The 20,981-nt window shown below is 42.1% G+C and overlaps 4 protein-coding genes and 1 pseudogene across 5 annotated transcripts; 2 read left to right on the top strand and 3 right to left on the bottom strand.

The window, feature by feature from the left end:
* The first annotated feature begins 7 nt into the window (after positions 1-7).
* Positions 8-5,802, top strand: LOC135640797 (proteasome subunit alpha type-5-like; annotated as a pseudogene).
* A 133-nt stretch (positions 5,803-5,935) lies between these two features.
* On the bottom strand, positions 5,936-8,031 carry LOC135640175 (pectinesterase-like). Its single transcript, XM_065154378.1, has 3 exons — positions 7,008-8,031; positions 6,758-6,918; positions 5,936-6,669 (listed from the first exon to the last, which is right to left on the bottom strand). Exons 1-3 carry the CDS (start codon positions 7,907-7,909, stop codon positions 5,972-5,974), a joined length of 1,761 nt encoding a protein of 586 aa, XP_065010450.1. The 5' UTR covers positions 7,910-8,031; the 3' UTR covers positions 5,936-5,971.
* A 668-nt stretch (positions 8,032-8,699) lies between these two features.
* LOC135582957 (pumilio homolog 23-like) lies at positions 8,700-16,155 on the top strand. Of its 2 annotated transcripts, none has more exons than XM_065154375.1 (11): positions 8,700-8,908; positions 9,492-9,789; positions 9,954-10,317; positions 10,389-10,694; positions 10,781-10,948; positions 11,550-11,693; positions 11,922-12,041; positions 12,178-12,357; positions 13,191-13,339; positions 14,067-14,249; positions 15,341-16,155. In XM_065154375.1, exons 2-11 carry the CDS (start codon positions 9,518-9,520, stop codon positions 15,870-15,872), a joined length of 2,418 nt encoding a protein of 805 aa, XP_065010447.1. In that variant the 5' UTR covers positions 8,700-8,908; positions 9,492-9,517; the 3' UTR covers positions 15,873-16,155. The 2 variants fall into 2 exon arrangements, with proteins under 2 accessions (XP_065010447.1, XP_065010445.1); XM_065154373.1 differs by having other exon boundaries at positions 11,499-11,693.
* A 2,405-nt stretch (positions 16,156-18,560) lies between these two features.
* On the bottom strand, positions 18,561-19,843 carry LOC103987496 (E3 ubiquitin-protein ligase EL5). Its single transcript, XM_009405819.3, has one exon. It carries the CDS (start codon positions 19,475-19,477, stop codon positions 18,698-18,700), a length of 780 nt encoding a protein of 259 aa, XP_009404094.2. The 5' UTR covers positions 19,478-19,843; the 3' UTR covers positions 18,561-18,697.
* A 598-nt stretch (positions 19,844-20,441) lies between these two features.
* LOC135640796 (RING-H2 finger protein ATL60-like) lies at positions 20,442-20,981 on the bottom strand. Its single transcript, XM_065155547.1, has one exon. The coding sequence runs from the start codon at positions 20,979-20,981 to the stop codon at positions 20,442-20,444; it is 540 nt and encodes a 179-aa protein (XP_065011619.1).

Raw genomic sequence — 20,981 nt, 5'->3', positions numbered from 1 at the left:
GTGAAAAATGGTGTTTTTACCTGGCACGAGGATCGGTATCCGAAAGCAGCAGGGGCATGGAAAACAATTTCTTTGGCCTTGTGTGATTACCCATCGATGTAATGATAGGAAGATGGTGTGATTTAAGAAGATGATATTTCCTGGTTTCCTTGAAATCTGATTGCTTTCAGATACTACTTGTATATTTTCATGGCATTCGATATGCTTCTCTCCTTTTTCTCGAATTCTTCTCACTTCAGCCTTGGTTGTTCAAGCTCAACAATACAGCAAACATAAAAGTGCTGATACCAAAAGTTTCCGACAACATTTGTTGGCAAGCATGCATTGCCGCCACACAACGAATCAAACACGGAATGATCCTCTCATGATTCCAAGGTTTCTGTAATAGATAGGAAAGTAATAACCAAGCAACATAACAAAGATAGATATATTTGTACACTTGTAAGAGAAAGAAAAACAATAATTGAAGTAGGAGAGGCAGAGTCATCCTCAGTTCTTTCTCTCATTCAGAATTATGGATGATGCTTTCATCTTACAGACTCTCAAGTGATAAAAGAAAGAACTCATTTTTTGTTTATCTTCCTCACATATTTATAAGATCAAATCTATTTGAATTCTAAGAAGAAGGATTAGGTTGTAAATGATTGGCTTTTTTAATTCTTTTGATCTTGAGTCAGAAAGATTGAGAAATAAAACCAATCATTTATCAAAAAATAAATAATAAATAACCCATTTTAACTATCCCAAAGCTCACACAAAAAATAAATAAATCACATTATCAAAATAAAGCAAAGTTATTAACCAATAACTTATTTCTTCAAATTTTTTTTTAAAATTAGCATAAGCATTATAATTTTAAATATATAGTATTTTTATAAATATTAAATTTCTTGAATTTTCTTATAAATAATCTTCCTTAATTACTTAAATGTGATTTCTTCAATATATGAGAATTTAAAATGGTAGAAGCTTTTTAATTTGAGAGGAAAGGATAACTCATTTATCTAAATAAAAGAAAATTAAATTTCATGCCTTTTTCCAAAAAAAAAAAAGGGATAACTTCACGTCCAATACGCACGTGCAGATCACGTGCGACGATGTGCTTGCTTGCTTGCGGGGAAGCCATGTTAGAGGAGCACATCGAGAGCTTTGTAGCCCCGCCGCGGCGGATCCGAAGAGTACACTGAAGAAGCGTCGATCACCGCCACCCGTTTTCGTCTCTCTCTCCCTCTCGTACAGAATTTTAGAGATGTTCCTCTCACTAGGTGAGCTCCCTCTGCCTCCCTCGTTTTTCGGGCGATTTCTTTCGCTCGCCACTGATGAGTCGAATGGGTCGCTCATTGCTTCACTCGTTGGGTTCTTGATCGAAGGACCGAGTACTATCGAGGCGTCAATACCTTCTCCCCCGAGGGGAGGCTGTTCCAGGTGGAGTACGCCATCGAGGCCATCAAGGTCGGATTTCGCTTCTCTCCCTGTCCCTCTTTTTTTTCCTTCCTTTTTTGTTCTCTTTGGGATCTCGAAACCGGATGGTTGTTGAATCTTTGTTCTGGTGATGAATGAATGGGTTTGGATTCTGGTGGCAGCTGGGTTCGACTGCCATTGGGCTGAGGACGAACGAAGGCGTCGTGCTCGCCGTTGAGAAGCGCGTGACCTCGCCCTTGCTGGTTTGCTCGTTGAACCTTCCCTTTTCTTTCGAGGGTTCCATTATGGAGTCCAAAAATTTATCTTTGCTAATGGTTGTTTGTGTGATTAGGGTTTGGATTCTTCTTGGTTTTTCGGCATTCTCTAACTTTCTTTCTTGTAAAAGATTTGAATTGCATTCCCTTTTTTTACATGTTCCTCAATAGAGTTATCTTAGTGTGGCTACTCAATATGCACAAGTTTTTGTTATTCTTGATTACCGAAATATTGTTTTTTTGTATGAGCTGTACATTCTTGCCAAATCACAGATGCTTTTAGACTAATTTCAGTAACACTATTTGTATCATTTTAGCTGCTACCTCATCTCTCAACGCTGACTCTGTTTTGGTTTTGAAGGAACCAAGCAGTGTGGAGAAGATTATGGAGATTGATGAACACATAGGTTGTGCAATGAGTGGACTGATAGCTGATGCACGAACTCTTGTAGAATATGCTCGTGTTGAAACTTAGGTCTCTTCTATTTTTGTTTGATGACATTTAGGTTGATGCAGCTGATACGATTTGTCAGTACTTATTGAATTAGTTATTCATCAGAATCACAGGTTTTCCTATGGGGAGCCAATGACTGTTGAGTCCACCACCCAAGCGCTATGTGACCTTGCTCTTCGATTTGGTGAAGGAGATGAAGAGTCCATGGTTGGCATCATTAACCCTTCCTACCAATTAATTTCTGGCAGTATTGATGTGGAGTGCAAATTATGTCCTTTTTATTGTGGTTTTTGTTTATGAAGATGAAGACATTTTGGTTGGCATATATCCGTGAAGGATTGCCTTTGAGTTAAGAATGCCTGTTAAGAAATCTCCGTAGTGGAGACTCTTTAGAAACTCCATCAAAGTAATCTGTGCTAATCCAATATAAATCTTATTATCAATGTCAAGAGCTGCTTCTTATGTGGTTAATCAAGGTAGCATATAGCTTTCATGAACTATGTGCTTATTTATGCATCATATAACTTTTGTGTATCATGTGACTTCTTAATTAGCTTTTGTGTTATTCAGTATTCAATAGATTATTTCCTGGAACAATGATTAGATTGTTTCTGCAGCATATTCAGTATTCAATAGATTATTTCCTGGAACAATGATGGTTACTGTGATAGTATTATTTTTTGTTTCAGTCTTGTGTAAATTTAAAATTTTGGGATGCTGATTAGGGCTGCATAAATTAGCAAAAAAGCAATGAGAAGATCAAAAGCGTTTTTTATTATCAACTAGTCTTTAGGTGTGTATTTGGTTTAATTTTGCTCACCAAACCAAAGCTACAGTTTGTGTTATCGGGTGCCTTTTTTTCCTTGAAGAGGCGCAGAGATGAAATATATAGAGATGGAGAGAGACTTTAGTGGCTTTACAAGCTGTCTCATCTCAGACAATTAATAGTCCTTGGACACATAAAGGATCCCTTCAAAAACTTTCTGATGCATTCATTATGCTGTCATCACCATGCTAAATCTTTTGAGAACCATACAAATGAAAACATACAAGGGCAGATATGATTCTGTTGACTTCAGTCTATACGGTATTTTGGCCCGCAATACTGAAACCGAACTGGTTGTATTTTTTTTAATTAGTCAGAATTGAAAGTGAACCAATTTATGCAATAACTGGACCAGACATAACCAAACTGAGGACTCCAGTTTGGTTCACATGTGCTGGTTTTCTCAGTTCACGTGCAGTCTCTATTGGGATTCTAGGTATCATCACGAAGAGCTCCTTGTCTTTAGTGGTCTGTGTAGGATTGTTGAACATAGGAAGTATTGACAGCCATTTAGAGAGCAGACTGTGTACTTGCAAACTTGTTTCTGCAGCATATTCAGTAGTGCAGAGTAGTAGATACTTGATTGTAATGTTAAACATCAAACTTTTGATTGATAATATGAGAGTTTCTAAATAGTCAACTTTGGTGCAGTCACAACCTTTTGGGGTATCTCTTCTGATTGCTGGTCATGATGAGAATGGACCCAGCTTGTATGTATACCCACTATTTGCTGAGGATTTATTACCTAAATTTTTCATGAGTACGTTCAAAATGAAACTGTCCTGTGTGATATATCTTTTAAAGTCCTAACAGTTTGCTTCTGTATGCTATCTAATAATAGACTTATTTTAGTAAGCGTTGCAGTTTACTTACATTTTAACTTTTCAGTATGTCTATCAATCATTTAAGAGTTATTTGTGTTTGAAAATTTGTGATTCTTTTTTGTTTATCGTGTATCATACTTTGCCTATGTAGTTTTTCTTATGCAGGTGCCAAAGCAACTGAATGATGATCAATGGCTATCTTGCTTCTTCCCTTATTATGGACTTTGAGTAACCTACAATAGAACCTGTTCTGAAAGCAAGTTCTCTATTTCTATCTATAGTCTCTATTTGCTACTATAGCTTTTTCTTGGCCCTTGCAATTTAGTATACTAATTACAATTGTATCCTGCCTTGCTTCTCTTGAAGCTAATGAGTCAGTCATCTGTCATTGGATCAAGTTGTGACACAGTATGATATAAACACAGGAGTATTTCAAATATAAGATACTATATTTGATAGTGTAATATAATTTCATTAATAGTTTTTAGCAAGGTTTGTCGTACCGGACTGTACCGCCCGGTACGGGCGGTACGTGCCGGTCCGACAGGCTAGCGGTACGCGGACCGCCCTGTACCGGTCCGCCCGTACCGAGCACTGTAGCAGTGCACTGAAGCACTGATACAGTGCTCGGTACACCTGGGTGTACCGAGCGGTATATCATACCGTATCGGTACCGAGCCCGGGTCAAAACGCCGGTACGGTACGGTACGGCGAACCTTGGTTTTTAGAACATATCATGATGATAATAAGTAATTAGTTAGCATCAGGAGCTGATTTATTCTAAAATGAAATTCATATGATTACACTTGAGTATCTGGAGAAGACAATTATGACTTATGATAATGAACTAGGATTATTATTATTTATTTCTCTAATCATAACTTGATGCTTAACACAGACAATCTTTCAGATCTTGCATCTGATATGGATCAACCATGATTTCATCCCTGTTCAAATCTTTTGCAACCCAACTAGATAGCATCGAATCGATGTGTTAGTTTTCCTGGAGGCATCATGGATTTCAGTCTCTAATGAAATAGGAAACCTTTCAAATGGACATAGGATTATTTGATTCCTTATAATAAAGTTGACTTGAACCTAAACCTGAGATAACTTTGAGAGACTTTATTTTGGAAGAAAAATGAGAGACTAAGTTCTTCGTGAAATAATAACATTTTCATACCAACTATGGTTATGCATGTGACATACAACTTAGCGAGGGGCACGAGTGATGGTATTACTTGCCTTGGTTCGGTGCTGTTCCTTCCCAAATAGGAAGATTCTACCTTTTACAGGTAATTGCACTTCCACGGCTATTGTACCCAGGGTTCCTTGTTGGCTATACACCTATTGTGAGACTTGCAAATTGCAGGTACTATACAGATCCATCAGGCACATTCTGGCAATGCAGTGCAAAAGCAATAGGCTCAGGATCTGAAGGAGCAGATAGCTCTCTTCAAGAGCAATACAACAAGGTATCAGTAAGCATATCCTTCGAAATTTTTGTCTTCGTTTTGGTTTCATTAGTGCTGGTTAAGTATCTCATGCAATTTTTTGTGCACCATTGGGTTCTAAAATGTACTTAATGATGGAAGATAGTTGCTGATATCACTGTTTGTGGAGGACTTAACCCTTCAAGAAGCTGAAACCATAGCCCTTTCCATCTCGAAGCAAGTCATGGAGGAAAAGGTTTACTAGCTATCTTCTTCATACTTGTTATGCATCGAAACCTTACTGATCAAGATAATTTGCTTGTGCAGGTGACTCCAAATAACCTTGACATCGCAAGGGTTGCCCCAACTTATCACCTTTACACACCTACTGAGGTCGAAGCTGTCATTGCCCGCCTATAATGCTTGTCCTTGTACTCTTCCTCATTCATTTTCCTCTCCATTTCGCAAGATTTTCTATAGCACTTTGATGTGTAGTTTTCTTGAAATTAATCGTGCTGAGAGTCACAGGATTCAAACATTTGCACCTAACTCCAATTGAAATCAATGTGATTTCATTAGATTTAAATCAGCTCTATGTCATTTGATATTTGTTATAAGATTTAAAACCATCCAACCTCAAACAATTTGACGCTCTTTTTTTAGCTTTTTGCCTTTATCAAAATTACACCATCTCAGAATGCCATGCGCAGCCTGCAGCGTCTCAAGTGAAGCTTCTTGCGTCGGCGACGATTGAGAGCTCAGGAGCGCAGGCCCAGGCGAACCAGCGACCCCGTCGCCGGAATCCAGCTCGAGCCTTGTATGAAGTTCTCGACGGTGTACCTCTCGGCTTCCTCCTTCTTGATCACATGGACGCCAGGCCACGTCACACGGCCGCTGGCGTTGGCGCCGGGGCCGTCGTTGTTGTACTCGCCGTAGTAGAGTGTGCTGAGGGCGAAGTCGCCTTCCCACGGCATGTAGCCCTCGGCGTGGATGAACCCGTCGATCTGCGACTCCATGATGATGGTCCTGGAGAACTCCTTCCACGGCCGGGCCAGGTAGCTCCGGATGGGAGGGAGGGAGGCGTCATTGAGACGGTTGTCGGCCTTGATGCGGCACTGGTGGAGGACGAACCCGGTGGTCTCGCGGCGGTTGAGCCGGCCCTGGGCGGTGATGATGTTCTGCTGGTTGGGGAGGGGGCGGCGGACGACGAGGAGGCAGTTCTGGAAGACGGCGGAGGCGTCCCCGAAGATGAAATCGACGGTGCCGGCGATGACGCAGCCACGGTAGAATTGCCGGTTGGTGTGGGCGTAGAGGGTGTCCTGGTACGCCTCCATCCGGCAGTTGACGAACACGGATCGGTCCGACACCACCCGCAGCGCCACCGCCTGGTGCTTCGCTGCGCCGGCCGTGTTGCGGAACCCCATCGCCATGGCCACGAACCTGTCGCCCATCGCCACTGCACCAAGAAGGCGAGCGAGTCAGAGCAGCAATATTGCATGCTGCATCGAAGCATCAGGAGCACGAAACGTCTTCTTCTTGCTTACCAAATGTTGCGGTCTGAAAAGTCCTCGTCCCATCAATATAATTCCTGCTTCCCGTGACGATCGTCCTGGTGGAGCCATCGCCATACATCGTCACGTTGGCCATCTTCTTCGTCACATTCACAGTTTCCTCGTAGACCCCTGCTTTGATATAGATCACGTACCTGTTCGACCAAACAACAATCGATGATGGATCGCCCAATGTCTGTGGCATCGGCATTATAAGCACATACTAGTTAGTCGGTAGACTTGCCTGCCTTTGTGTTTTTTGGGCATTGCAGCGAGGGCCTCGGAAATGGTCTTGTACTTCCCACTCCCATCCTTGGCCACCGTCACGTTCGGCGTGAGCTTGACCCTTAAGTGTTCCTTGAGCATTCGCCGGTCGTCTTCCCCGACCCACGAGGGGTAGCCGTTCTTCTTCAGGCCCGACGTCACCGCCTCATGCTCCTCCGATGCCGACAGGAGGCGGCGGTTCGACCCGGGGAGGTTGATTAGCGACAGGAAACTGGACGCCTGACCGATCATGGCGAGCGCGTTGCTCGTCAGCTCCTTGCTGCTCTTCATCGCCTCGTGCATCTTCGTCTTCACCTCCCCCTCGGGAAAGCCGTCGATGCACGTCTGCTGGTACGTCATCACCGCGCTGAGCCATGTGCGCATGTCGTGCGACCGGCTCGGCAGGTGGTCGATGCCGCTGGCCACGATGCTCTGCAGCGTGGCGTTGATCTCCGCCTTGGAGTTTTCATACAGCTGCTGGCAGTCCTCCACCGCCCCGCGCACCCGGCTGTCGTTGCTCTTGAGCAGCTTGGAGTGCGCGAAGGCCTTGCTTACCTCGTCGAGCACCACGGTGACAGCCGCCTTTAGCAGCACCTTGGGGTCGGAGGTGTCGGAGGTGACGACCTTCGACATGCTTGACTCGCATGCCCGCTGGTAGTCGGTGGAGGAGCAGATCATCTTCACCGACTTGGACGATGAGTGCATCGCCCGGGTGTTGAGGTTGGAGTTGCCGCTGTCTTCGTAGTTGCTGGTGGCGACGGCGCCCACCACGAGAAGAAGCAGCAGGGAGGCGGAGGCACCGGCGAGCACGAGCTTCATCCGACGCTCCTTGCGGTCATGGTTCCGGCTTTCCGAGTGCTGGGCGTCGTACAAGTTCGACATGGTTGAGGAGGCTCCTCCTCCTCCTTCCCTCTGCCTGGAGAGAGAAAGGGATCGAGATAAGAACTCTTGGGTTTCTTCTTCTCCTTCTGAGGAAGGAGGCCCGTGAAAGGCTTCGAGGCTTCGAATTCTTCGACAGCTTCCTCTCGCCATGTTATAGCCATCGAGACCTGTCTAAAAATGGAGGGAGGAACGTGTGGTGGGCGTTATTACCGTTGCATTGACCGCCAATACCTTCCGGTGCTGTTGACTTTGCAAACGATCACAAAAACACCCTTTCTCTTCTCAAAATGACATTTATGTCCTTCCCCATTGTAACCTTATCATATCACTTAAATTTATCATTGAGGTACTATTTAGTAATTTGGAAGACCAAGAGAAAGATAGCCATCCGCTCATTCATCCAAGCCTGATGGTGGCCTCTCTATGGCCATTGAGTTGAACTAATCCGGATCTAAATAAGGTAATAGATACCTGTTATTCCCATAACGTGTAATGTACATACATATATCATTAGAAACTGATGCATATTTTATCCTTTACGTGTTGGGTTTGGGTCTGGGTCTGGATCGGATCAAATCCGGATTCGGTCCGGATCAAATCCGGATTTGGGCAATCCGGTAAGTCAAGTGCGGCGCGATTCGATGGAGTTGTCTCGAACCGGAGTCGCGACAGACCGGCGAGAGCAAGCCGATTGATCCCTCTGCTTTAAGATTCGAAAACAACACGTATCAACAGATAAAGGAGCTTAATGTAAGGGGAACCTTGCTCGTATTATTACTTTTTCTTGTCGTTCATTGGCCGAGAGAGAGAGAGGCGTGCGGGTTTTAGGGTTCGACTTCGCCTCCGAAAGGGAGTGGAATCGGCTAGAAATCTTCCCCCTCCGGCATATTCCCAGGTCGGAAGCTTTCGTCAGACATCCCTCTCGAAACCTGTTCTCGTGCTCTACGCGCTGGTATCTTCGGTGGCGGAAGTTTCTTTCGTTTTCGAATAAGGATTAAGGTTTGTGCTGAAGCAGTTCAAAGTGCTTAAAAAGCTGTTTTTTACCTCAATGTCCAGAACCTTATCAACGACGCTGTTTATACAACTGTAATCTCTTGCAAATAATTTCCATGAGAGTGAAGAAACTTAGATGTAGGTTGATGTATTTGTCATGCCAAGCTAGCTTTTAGTGCTAATGTGCTGATTCATATGAATGTCGCTGCAGAAATTTAGGTTGAGGCTTATATGTGTACGTATGTGTATTGCCAAGGTAGCCGGCTTTTTTTTGTTTGTATGATTGTTGCTACTCTTTCTGAATGTATTGAACCATTAAGTCATGAAAAAAATGAAAACATGTTGTCAATGGTAATGCTTCTGCAAATTTATGGTGGCGGTTTTTGACAACTTCGATTTCTCTTATAGGATTTGTCAACCACTGGCATCCTTTTGACTTGTACTAAATGAAACTTCCGATGCACTTTGTCATCATAGCACATCATCATTTAAAGAAGTTTCCATTCAGTTTGTTCATATAGTGTCTTTGGGTTTGGTGATTTTACATGATCTAATATCCTTTGTTTTTTCTTTCTCATTTGCAATGAAGATTTCGAGTTGAATAGCTTGTTCATCATGGGTGAAGAAGACAACTTATCCGAACAAAGAAAAAAGAAAGCGCTTAAAAACAAAAACCATAGAAAAGCTCATCTCAACCTTTCCCAGAAGAGTTCAGCAAGCCAAAGCCCTCTGAAAAGGAAAAAGGATAAAAAACAGAGAAGAGGTCATGGCACAGCATCTAAAGATGGCACAGCTCAAGGTTCATCAAATATTCTTAAGAAAAATGTTAAAGCTGGTGAGTCTTCGAATCATCATCAAACATCAAGACAGCAAACATCCTCTCTCAGGTTTGGGCCAGCATCTTTTTCATTCTTTCTTCGTGAAATCGGATGTAACAATCTGGGTTTACTTGGTCAGTTTGGTATGCTCATTAAAGATGAGTATCAAATTCATTTGCATGGTTACTTGATTTATCATGAATAAGCTCTCTTCGTCTTTTTACTTTTTGCAGGAAAATAGTTGATCCAGAAACCGTAAAGTACTTTGCAGAAGTTGCAAATTTATTTCAAAAAAATGAGATCGATCTAGAGGAGCTGCCTACAATTTGTAGTAATGCTTTGGAAGAAACTAGAGGAAAAGAAGTTGAGCTCGCAACAGACATGACTATAAGTCACACTTTACAGAATCTTTTAGAAGGCTGTGATTTGGACAGACTATGTGGGTTTCTTCGAAACAGCGCAAAAGGATTTCCTTTGATTGCGACAGATAGATTTGGATCCCATGTGGCTGAGACAGCACTCAGGTCTCTCACGAAGCATCTAGATGAAGAAGGTTCTTATTCTTATATTACTGAGACACTCTCTAAGCTGTGTCGGGTAAGTCTTTTATAGAATTACTGGTTAGTGCTTGATGTCCTCCATTATTCAGTAAATCTGTCTTCTCCCAGGTGGTGATTACTGATGCCGTGAGTGTGATGTGCAGTCGTTATGGCTCTCATGTCTTTCGAAGTCTTCTCTGTCTTTGCAAAGGAGTTCCATTAGACTCCTTGGAAGAGTTTCATGTTAGCAAGCCACAAGCCATTCTTGCTGAGCGGTTGAATAGTAGACCTGCTCAGTCAGGTGGAAGCAATTCTAAGAACTTTCAATATGGTTTTCCAGATATATTCAAGTTTCTTGTTAGCGAAATGTTAAACCATGCAAAGGATGATATTAGATCTCTGAGAGTCAACAAGTACAGCAGTTTTGTTTTGCAGGCATGTCCAGTGCATACCATACAAGATTACTATGAGCTAATAGCAGTTTGCTGACCTTTATACTTGTTTGACACTTTCATGTTCAGGCTGCATTGAAATTGTCAGTCGGGGATGATCAAGCTTTGTCAAATGCAATCTCAATCCTTCTTGGTAGTGACACAAAGATTAGTGAAGAAGGAAAATTTTTTAGTACTTCAGTTAAGCAAGAAATTATGGAGCTACTTGAAGATACTGCATCCAGCCATCTCTTGGAGGTAACTACTTCATTTTCTTTTTGGTAATCTGTCAAGTTTGTTTAAAATTCATGTGTAAACTCATCTAAATATCTTGTTATGAATTCATTTCTCACTTATGAACCTTATTATACTCGGGGAACATAAAGTTTTCTTAGTCAATTTTTGGTATGCTTTTTATCTTGTGGAGAATTGTCTGAACGTTAGTCTTAATTGGCCGCCAAGATAATTTTGAAATCGTAAAGTTCATATTAGCTGGCTATATCCTTAAAACTGCATTTTTTTTTTCTTGGTTATAGTTAGTGCAATCGGTTTTAGTAGCCTATTAAAGCTAAATGCAGTTTTTGTTCTTCTAAGTTAACTGTCTCAGAAATTGGTCTTTTTTGCCCCCTGAACTGCAAAATTACTCTTGCATTTAGTTTTCTGCCCAATTTCCTGCTGATTTCTGTTGATTAATGTGGACTGAATAATATTAATGTTATCTGCTGCTTTAGAGTCCAACTCCACTAGGTAGGTAATTCTATTATGATTTTTTTCCCATGTATTTTTAATCACTTGATTCCTTGTGCAGTGTGCTGTATTCTTGCACAACATAGACATGTTAAGGCTTTATGATATGCAGGTCATTGTTGAAGTTGCACCAGACACTCTGTACAATGAGTTACTTACTGAAGTGTTCAAATATTCGCTATTTGACATCTCATCCCATCACTGTGGAAACTTTGTTGTGCAAGCACTAGTATCTTCAGCAAAAACTAAGGATCAGGTAGGAACAAATTTTAAGTGATTGTGTTTTTTTTTTGCTAGTATTCTTGGTTTATACACCATGATGTTAAGCCAAGCTTAGAGGCTATAATGCACTTGTCAGTTGTAATTCACATACGCCAACTTCTCTAATCTTTGTTTGTAAACAAAATATTTTGGGCCATACACTTACCTGAGACTCTGTTCAAGATGCCTTACTTGAGAATTAGGTCTATTTTGCTATATGCAGATGGACTTGATTTGGAAGGAGCTTGGTGCAAAATCTAAGGAGTTACTCGAACATGGGAAGCCAGGAGTAGTGGCTTCAATCTTAGCTGCATGTGATCGACTTCAGACCCATCAGCATGAGGTTTCTCTTCTTTTGTAATTTTTGATTTGCAGATATACATTCTAAAGTAATGCCTTTTTTTATTTTTTCTGCAGTTTAATTTTTTATATTTTTGATTTATTTTCTGCAGTTTAAATTTTTTATATTTGTGATGCAGTGTTGTCAAGCCCTTTGTGGTGCAGTAACTTCAGATTTAGAGTCTCCAAGCTGCACTGTTCCACATATACTATATCTTGAGAGCTACTTCAGGGATAGGGCCAGTTGGAAATGGCCTCTTGATGTTAAGATGCATGTATTGGGTTGCTTGATGTTACAAATCATTTTTAGATATCCTAAAGTATGTTGAAGCCTCTATTTGATATTCTCTTTTCTAATATTGAGGTCTATTCACCTAATGTGTTTTATTTTTTAAACATTATTTAATTTAATTTTTATTCTGAGGTTTTTTGGGATGACTAGCTTCTATGATTTGCATGTCACAAGTTTCATGGACATTACTTTTTATAATATGGTACGTTTGAGAACCAGTATATGTTTTAGTTTGTTGTATCTCCTATATTCCATGCCGCCTTTTGATTTTTCATTTTGGTCCATTGCTTTCACCAACGTCAGAAGAAGACCATATTGTGGTACTGTATTCTTCAATTGAGGATAGGTGTTTGAGCATGATTTTGTTGATATACAAATTTCTATGGACATACATACCTGCAGAGATACAAGGGCCCTCTTTTTTTCTAATTTTAATTTAGAAAGAAAAATATATTCTTGCTAACTACCAGTTTACATGCTCCTTGATATGTGAAACAACTTCTCGTTCTTCTAGTGTGGCTGTTGGTATCTATTTTAAGCCATTTTTTTAATCTTCATGAGTAACATCCACTTGTCTCATAAACTAGTAAAAAGTACGTCATCAGTGCACAATACAGAAAACACTTCTTTTGGCAGTAACTGATTTTGCTGTTTTGACATTAGGTCATGTTTTTTAACATTGTACTGCAGAGTTTAGGCTAACCGCTGGTTTGTTTGTAGATGATTGTTTGTTTGTTATGTGTTAGTAGATGGAGAAGGGCTTTCTCTGCATGTTGTACTTTCATTTCCTTAAGTGTTGCAACTTTCTCTATCACATTTGAAAAAAATATAAATGACATTTGAAATTTGTGGTATCAACAGCAATTGATTCAGCCTTATGTCACAAGTCTTACATTGATGGATGCCGCTCAGATCTTTCAAACTGCCAAAGATGCAGGAGGAAGTCGTGTTCTTGAGGCTTTTCTCTGTTCGGATGTTTCTGCAAAGGTGAAGCTTAAAGTTATCACCAAGTAAGTCATGGAGCTGAAGTAGAATCCAATATGTTAAAAGAAAAACTTTCATTTGTTCCGTTGGTGCCTGCTTTTGGCTGTATGAGTTTATAGACTTGCACCTGGAGGTGTTTTATATTTAATATACAGTTCATCAAACTGTATTTTAATCCTTGGAGCTAGAAATGTTTTATTAACTAATTCACACGGGTGGAATTGCAATATACTTGAGGGAGTATGTAAATGTTTTATATACTAGAAATGTTTTATAGATGTTTGAGGGAGTATCCTCATCATCAGATGGGCTGTGTTCCAAGAACACCATTAACAAAGCCGAAGAATTCAATGTGCCTGATGTCAGGTCTAAGAATGGAGAAACCTGACTCTGGACCATGCCTGCATCAGTAATTAATTGATAGCTTACACATTACTGCATTTTCTGAATTTTTATTGTAGCTATGTCCAACTACTATGTAGCCTGCTTTTGTCAACTTCTATGGTGAAATGCTTTGATGTCTATAGACTTGGAACAAAATTGCAGCAATATTTGTAGATTAAAGGGAAATTCTTTCTGTGAAAGTTCAGTATATGTTTTTGTCCAAATTTCTATTTAATTCTACATTTTTGCTTTCAGCTTTAGAAACCCAGAATGAAAGACCTTTAGACACATACTTATGGTTTCCCTTTTCCCAAAAAAATTATACTGATGACTTGTTTTTTTTCCCTTTTTTGTTGGCTACTTTTGAAGACTGCAAGATCAGTATGGGGAACTTGCATTGAGGACTTCCAGCTCATTCACCGTTGAGAAGTGCTTTACTTCTAGTAACACATCCTTAAAAGAGACTATAGCAGCAGAGTTGCTGGCTGTGCGTGCTGAACTCTCGAAGACAAAGCATGGTCCATATTTGCTGACGAAGCTAGATATTGATGGGTGAGCTCATTAGTCTTCTTGGTCTGTTGACTTAATCTCTATATGCCTACCAAAGCCTAGTATGGTAATCTTTTCTGTTTGAGCTAACTGACTCCTACAAATATGCAACAAGGTTATAAACACTTTAAAACAAAATTAGTGTTTTAATGGAAAAAGCAAACGACAGGCAACAGATAATAAATGGCTGCCTTGTTCTTCTCCTGGACCTTTTTTTTAAAAGGGAAGTGAAGAGTTCCTGAAAGTATAGTTTCTGAAAATGAATGCAAAGTTGTTTATGGAAATGAGCCTTAACAGCGAACAAATTGCTTCCCATAATTTTTCCCCATTTCTGCAAACCAAACAAACAGATCCACTTTGGCAAGCTTTCCCTTTGAACCAAATGGCTGGTACAATCATAGCTGATTTTGAAAGCCATATGGTTCAGTGTATATCAAACTGCTGTTGATGAGAGAAGTACATGCACCACCTCCCTGGCCTTTTGACACGAGTATTGATATATAAGCTGCCGCATATAACATTAAAGGTGTTAGAACTGAAATAAACTAATTCTTCTCACTCTTCATGAACTGGTTCCCCATTATCTTGTGTTCCTGAAACCAGAATTCAACCGGAAATTATATGTTGTTTCTTAATTCTTTTCCTGGTGTTTCTTCTCAGACAAGAAGGTTAGAGAATTCCATCTGAATTGATCTTCATACCTTAAAGTGTATATAGTACCTCAATTGACCTGAAGAAATTGTTTGTTTCATATTCACTGATCTGCATTCCAAGGCCGATTTAGAACAAATGTGTCTGCTGCTAACATATATGATTCATACATATTCTATCTATATTTACATCCATCCTAATTCCTCCTCAGCTATGTATCGATATGAGCTTTAATGTCTGATTAATATATGTAACTCCTAATTTGAAGCACATGGTGGGTATGATGATTTTCTTAATATCCGACCATTCCCACCGTTGATGAGTTCTAAATCAATAACCAAAGATTTGTTTCTGTTCCTGCACAAGTTTGCCACGTCTATCATATATGTTGCTTAAAAATGAAAATCTGTAGACTATTCTGATGTTATTTGCCTTGACCGCAGATTTGCAAGTAGACCCGAGCAATGGAAGCAAAGCCAAGCATCAAAAGAAAGTGCCTACAGAGAGTTCCATGCTGTATTTGGTTCCAAGAGTAAACCTCATAAGCAAAATGTTGAAGCACCTAAATCATCTCTGGCATCCTCCAAGAAAAAACAAAGACATGAGAAGTTGAGTGATGATGCTGATGCTGCAATGGCAAATTCAACACTGGAATTCCCTGGCCTTGAGATCTCAATGGCCAAACTGGGGTTCCCTGTTAAGGCAAAAAAAGGACACAAGAGACGAGGTACCATTGATGCATCTGGTGTAGAAGAACCTGATAGCAACAAATTTGTTAGAAGCAACACAAACACCTCATTTGTAATGAGATCCGGGAAGAGAAAATCTTCTGCATCTGATCTTGCTGATCTAGCCAGCAAGTCAAGGCTGAGCGCAGGAGAAGTTCAGCAGCTTTTTAAACCAACAATTAAGAATGAAAATAAACAGTCTGGGAATGAGAAGGTACCTTTTCTGAAGAGGCAAAAGAGGTGGTGAGATTGTCTCCATACCGTACTAATGCCGTTTAATGGAATTTCTTTCGTGGTTAAGAAAGCTATAGGATATGAGCAACATGGCAAAGCTCAGTGGCAGAGGAGCTCAACAGGGATAAGCACAAAAGATGTTTTCCCTTGACAATTGTTGTAGAAGTTTTTTTTTTTTTTTTTTTTTTTGCATATGACACAGTTTTGTCAATTGATGAGTTATTGAGTCTTTTTTGTTGAAAATAATTTGTGGTTCATCATCTTGCAAAATTATGAAGCCATGTTTATCTGATTCATTACTTTGTTAATCTTGAATCACTGATCCAAAATATTTAATAATGTGAGTATAACAGTAAAATTGTTCATTTGTGACATGAGACTTTGTGACCCCATACAACATGTTTTGTGAGTCATGAAAACAGAATAAGCCAAAGGTGTTGAACATGTTTCTTACATCTACTAACTCTATATCACAGTGATATTATTGATAGATAACATCATGTATTTATCGTCATTTATTTATTATTGACGATAAATAAATTTAATGAAGGCTATCACATCATGTATCATAAGAAATAGTATCAGAATCAGTATAATAATGCACATATCATTTTAACAACATAGTAATAGCGATGGAAACCAACAAAATAAATAGAGAAAATAAAGATAATATTTGAGGTACGTAGAAAAAAGATATTAAGTTCCAAAAGAGTGCATCATCTTCCACCATTATCCCCAACCCACAGTCAACAACATACGGAAACCATCGCTTTCTCAAAACCACGAATGTGAAAAGGATCCACCGAGACACCAAAAAGAGAGCCGCTGCGGCGCCGGTGGAATTCTGCATCATCCTCACCCCAAAAAAGCAGCACCGGCAGCTGAGAAAAAGCTACGCATGGCCAATCGCCCGTACATTGTACCAAACCATATTACTGTCACCCCCACTGATATCAGTATCGAAGCAAGGAAGTGCTCGTCACTGTGTGATTTGGTATCGAAGCGAGACCCCCCCTTTGCAAGCTCAAGTCAAAGAAGACAACCCTATCCAGCTGGAAGAGTCATCTCTTTGTTTCAACGATATTACGATACCCATTATCAAAATCTCTATCAACTAAATTAATTAATTGATTTAATTGAGAAAAAAATAATAATTTATACTTGATAGGTTTAGAATTAAATAATCGTCTCATTTTAGTTCTATAAATAAATTCAATTGACTTCGCTTAACGTTTAATGTACTTATCGAGATTCATTTATTGTGATCCGACTTCTCATATGACTGACTCGATCAAAAATTATTAAGTGAACAATGACAGTCCACAGCAGATTTATAGACCAATCTAATTGATTAGTTGCTGAATACTGTCGATTTGCCACTATGCTTATCTGCTGACGTCTCCAATGAAATGGACTGTCGCCCGCTGGATGAGAAGATGTGTCGGCGGCTACTCGTCGTTTTGCGCCCGCCACTTTGCGTCCTTCACATCTCTCTCTCTCACCTCCTTCCTTTGCGATGTTGACTTCCACCCGCCGCGTTCATCGCGCTGGATCGCATGGATTTGCCGTACAATCTGCACGGCCAACAGAGCATCAACCGGCCGCGGCGCCGTGGTCCACTGCCTCACGCCTCCCTCTCTCTCTCTCTCTCTCTAGCCCAACAGAGGCGGCTGCTCCACCGGATCGGCCTTCCAGCTCATGCACAGTGTCTGTGGCCCTACCGGTCTCGTCCTTCACATGCAGAGATTCCGCGAAGGGGGATGAGTTTCCCGGCATTGGACATGACATGATGATGATAGCAAAGGCCGGCACAGAGGTACAGTTCGGTATTATGGATCATCTTCCTCCAAAAGAGCACGAGGAAGAAACCCTCAGCCTGTTTGCGATCAAAAGCAATCCGGATAAGAACAAAGTGGCTTGCTCAGTGTACAGTTGAGGGATGGGTTGATGCATAGATACATAACAGAGTTGAAAGGCCACACAAGTTGGACAAAACTGTGGTCCACTGTGGACGATTGAACTCACAAAAGCAGGCAAAGATGTGGTGAGTGATGGCCATGGCCACTTGTTCTTTGTGCCATGTTAGGGTTCATTCGAGCTTGTTGCACTGTAAGCTTCACATCCTCTCCTTGCTTAATAGCATTCCTAAGAACTTCCCAAAATATGGGAATCTCCAGCTTCAACACACAACAAAAAATATCAAGACAGCCATGTGCATCTTGGCCTCCTATCTCCATCGACATCTGTAGGTGATTCTGATTGAATTGTGTAATGGATAACTACAAAAAGTAGGTTTAGGTAACATCACACAATGCAAATTATCTTTGCTGAGAAGAGAGAGAACAGTCTGCATGCAGTCATCTTCCAAGACTGGTGAACACACAGTTTATTTGCAGAGGAATTACAACAATTCCATGGATATTTCCAACTCCTATAATGTGTCCACATCAGTTCTTGGAAAAAGCAGAGGTTGGCTTGCTTGAATGGCCTTCTTTTTATTCCTTCCTGTCTGGTTCACAATGGCCTAACCACGAGGTAGCAGTCAAAACCTACAGCTGTTCTACGATGAGTCAGTCTGTGTTCCAATTTGTTTCACATCGATCGAGATTGAGATGGTGATCTTAGTGCAGATCCATGAGGCAGAAACACGATCTCCGAAGGATTCTGGGCAACAAAGATCACTCACTGTATCGATCAACGATGAAGGAATGCTCTGCTTCCAATCTACAAACATGGAAAAACCATTTTGACCATGAAAACTTGCAGTGGCTCGACATGCATTGGCTACTGCCTATACAAATCCTAATGGGAACTGTAAATGTTGGATCTTTCTCTGTTTCAGTGACATGAACTCGTCGGTGCTTTCGAGATCGGAGCATGTCCCTCCTGCTCGACGTCATGTCCTCTGGGACTAGAAGCGGCGGCCACCCTGCTCCCACGAATCAGAAGCCTTCGCAATGACCTCAGCGTTGCAGTCGTCGTCGTCGATATGGCCTCCTCAGGTAGACTACTCGCAGGCCGTGGCGAACTTGGAGTTTGCAAATCGTCCACCGTGCTTCTTGGTATCTCGATCACCAACGCGCCCGGAGGAGTCCCTGAAAACGATCCCGACGAAGTCGAACTCTGTTCTCCGCTGTAATCCTGGTTGCGCGGTGATTCAGCGACGGAATCTGGCTTTTCGGGCTCCTCGAGCACCGCCGAGCTCCGGCAGACGGGGCAGGTGGAGTGGGAGCAGAACCACATGTCGATGCAGTCGAGATGGAAGGCGTGGCCGCACCTTGGCAGCAGCCGCGCCGCCTCGCCCTCCGACAGCTCCGAGAGGCAGACCGCGCACTCGACGCCCTCCTTCAAATCCCCAGCACGGAGCACCACCGGAGGTAGCGCCGCCACGATGGCTGCGGCGTCGAACCCGGTGGCCTGCTGGGCCGTCAACGCCAGTCGGGTGCTCCCGCCGCCGGAGACCGGGATAGCGCCCCAGTACCGCTTAGCCCGGAGGTACAGAAAGAAGACGAGGACAAACAGCACGAAGCAGGTGATCACCCCGGCCACCATGAACCCGGTGGTCGTCCGCAAAGACAGCCGACCGACGCCTCCCATCGACTGCTCTGATTCCGACATTGCTCGCGGGCTCTTCTTCTCGAGATTTACCTGCAACGCTCTCCTCAATGGCAAAGAGAGGATGAAGAGAAGTGATGTGCTTGTTGAGTCTTCCAACACACCGTATATATAGACACAGAGAGAGAGAGAGGAGGGGGGGGAAGGGAGAGAGAGCTTTTGCTTTTGCTTTATTGCTGCTGCTGCTTTATCTTCATCATCATCATCTTCTTCTTCCTTGTTCGATACGGTAGTTGGGTAGTCGCTGTCTCGCCCGGCCGTAGTGGGTGACCCGACGAGTGCAGCCACTGTAATCTGATTCACGTCAGCAGAGGACTGTCAAGCTTCCTGATGATCGAGACGCAGGATAACATTGTATATTTGATGAGCTCGTTGCCTGAGGTTAAACAACAGGAAGAAGAAGAAGACCGCCTTACAATATGCATTCCTCGATTGGCTTGCAGATTTCATATCTTGTACTAAAATAGTCTAATCAGGTGGAAATATTTCTCATTCTATACATGCACGAACGGCGAAGAGAAGACAAAGAACACGTCGCCGCTTCCTACCTTACTCTGCTGCTGCTTGCATTGCTCGTATGGATTCATGCCTTCCCACCTGCCGTGCACCTCAAGCATCGATCGAATCACACCCACACCAGTTAAATATAAATAAAATGGAGTCAAATAGGATGGATAGAGTTGATGCTCTAATCGTAGCACATTTCTGGAGGTCACAGTCATTCAAACATCCTGACACTTCTGATCGAGGAAGAGGCCAAATCGAAATCAATTAGGTATAGGTTAGCATCAATGTATGACCAGTGGAGTACTGAACTAATACAAGAGCTGGATAGGAATCTTTAGTGTTGCTTAGAGATATCCATGGCATATACTATAATGCTGTATTGGCATTCGTAACACCTGCGACATGTCATGCGTTGAATAAGCTTATTTATCATATGATTCTTCTCTCTGTGTTCAAGATTTTACTGCAATCCATGTCTCGATCCTTCATGTCTTACTGCAATCTCTGCCACCACTGCGCAACAGCCTGAAGAGGAAAGCGGCGATGATTCAGCGCCAGAATTGGCGGGTTCGGGGGTGTCGAGGACCACCGGGCTACGGCAGAGCGGGCAGGTGGAGTGGGAGCAGAACCACATGTCGATGCACTGTAGATGGAAGGCATGGTTGCACCCGATCAGTAACCGTGCTTCCTCGCCCTCCGACAGCTCGCCAAGGCAGACGGCGCACTCCACTCCCTGCTTGTATCCCTCGCAGCGGAACACCATCGAAGGGAGCGCCTCGATGGCAGCAGCGGCTTGGAGGCAGGGTCGCTGCGCGACGACGGCAGCAGGCTCGGTGGGGAAGACATGGTTGGCGTCCCGGTGCCGCTTGGCGCGGAGGCACAGCAACAATACGAAGATGAAGAAGATGAAGAAGACGATTACGGCTGCTACTATAAACCCTGTGCTCGTCGCCAGATGCAGCCCACCAAGGCCGATCACCGACTGCTCCGTTTGGATCAT

Source organism: Musa acuminata, chromosome BXJ3-6 (genome assembly GCF_036884655.1).
Source record: "Musa acuminata AAA Group cultivar baxijiao chromosome BXJ3-6, Cavendish_Baxijiao_AAA, whole genome shotgun sequence".
NCBI lineage: Eukaryota > Viridiplantae > Streptophyta > Magnoliopsida > Zingiberales > Musaceae > Musa > Musa acuminata.
This window is presented reverse-complemented; position numbering and strand designations above follow the sequence as displayed.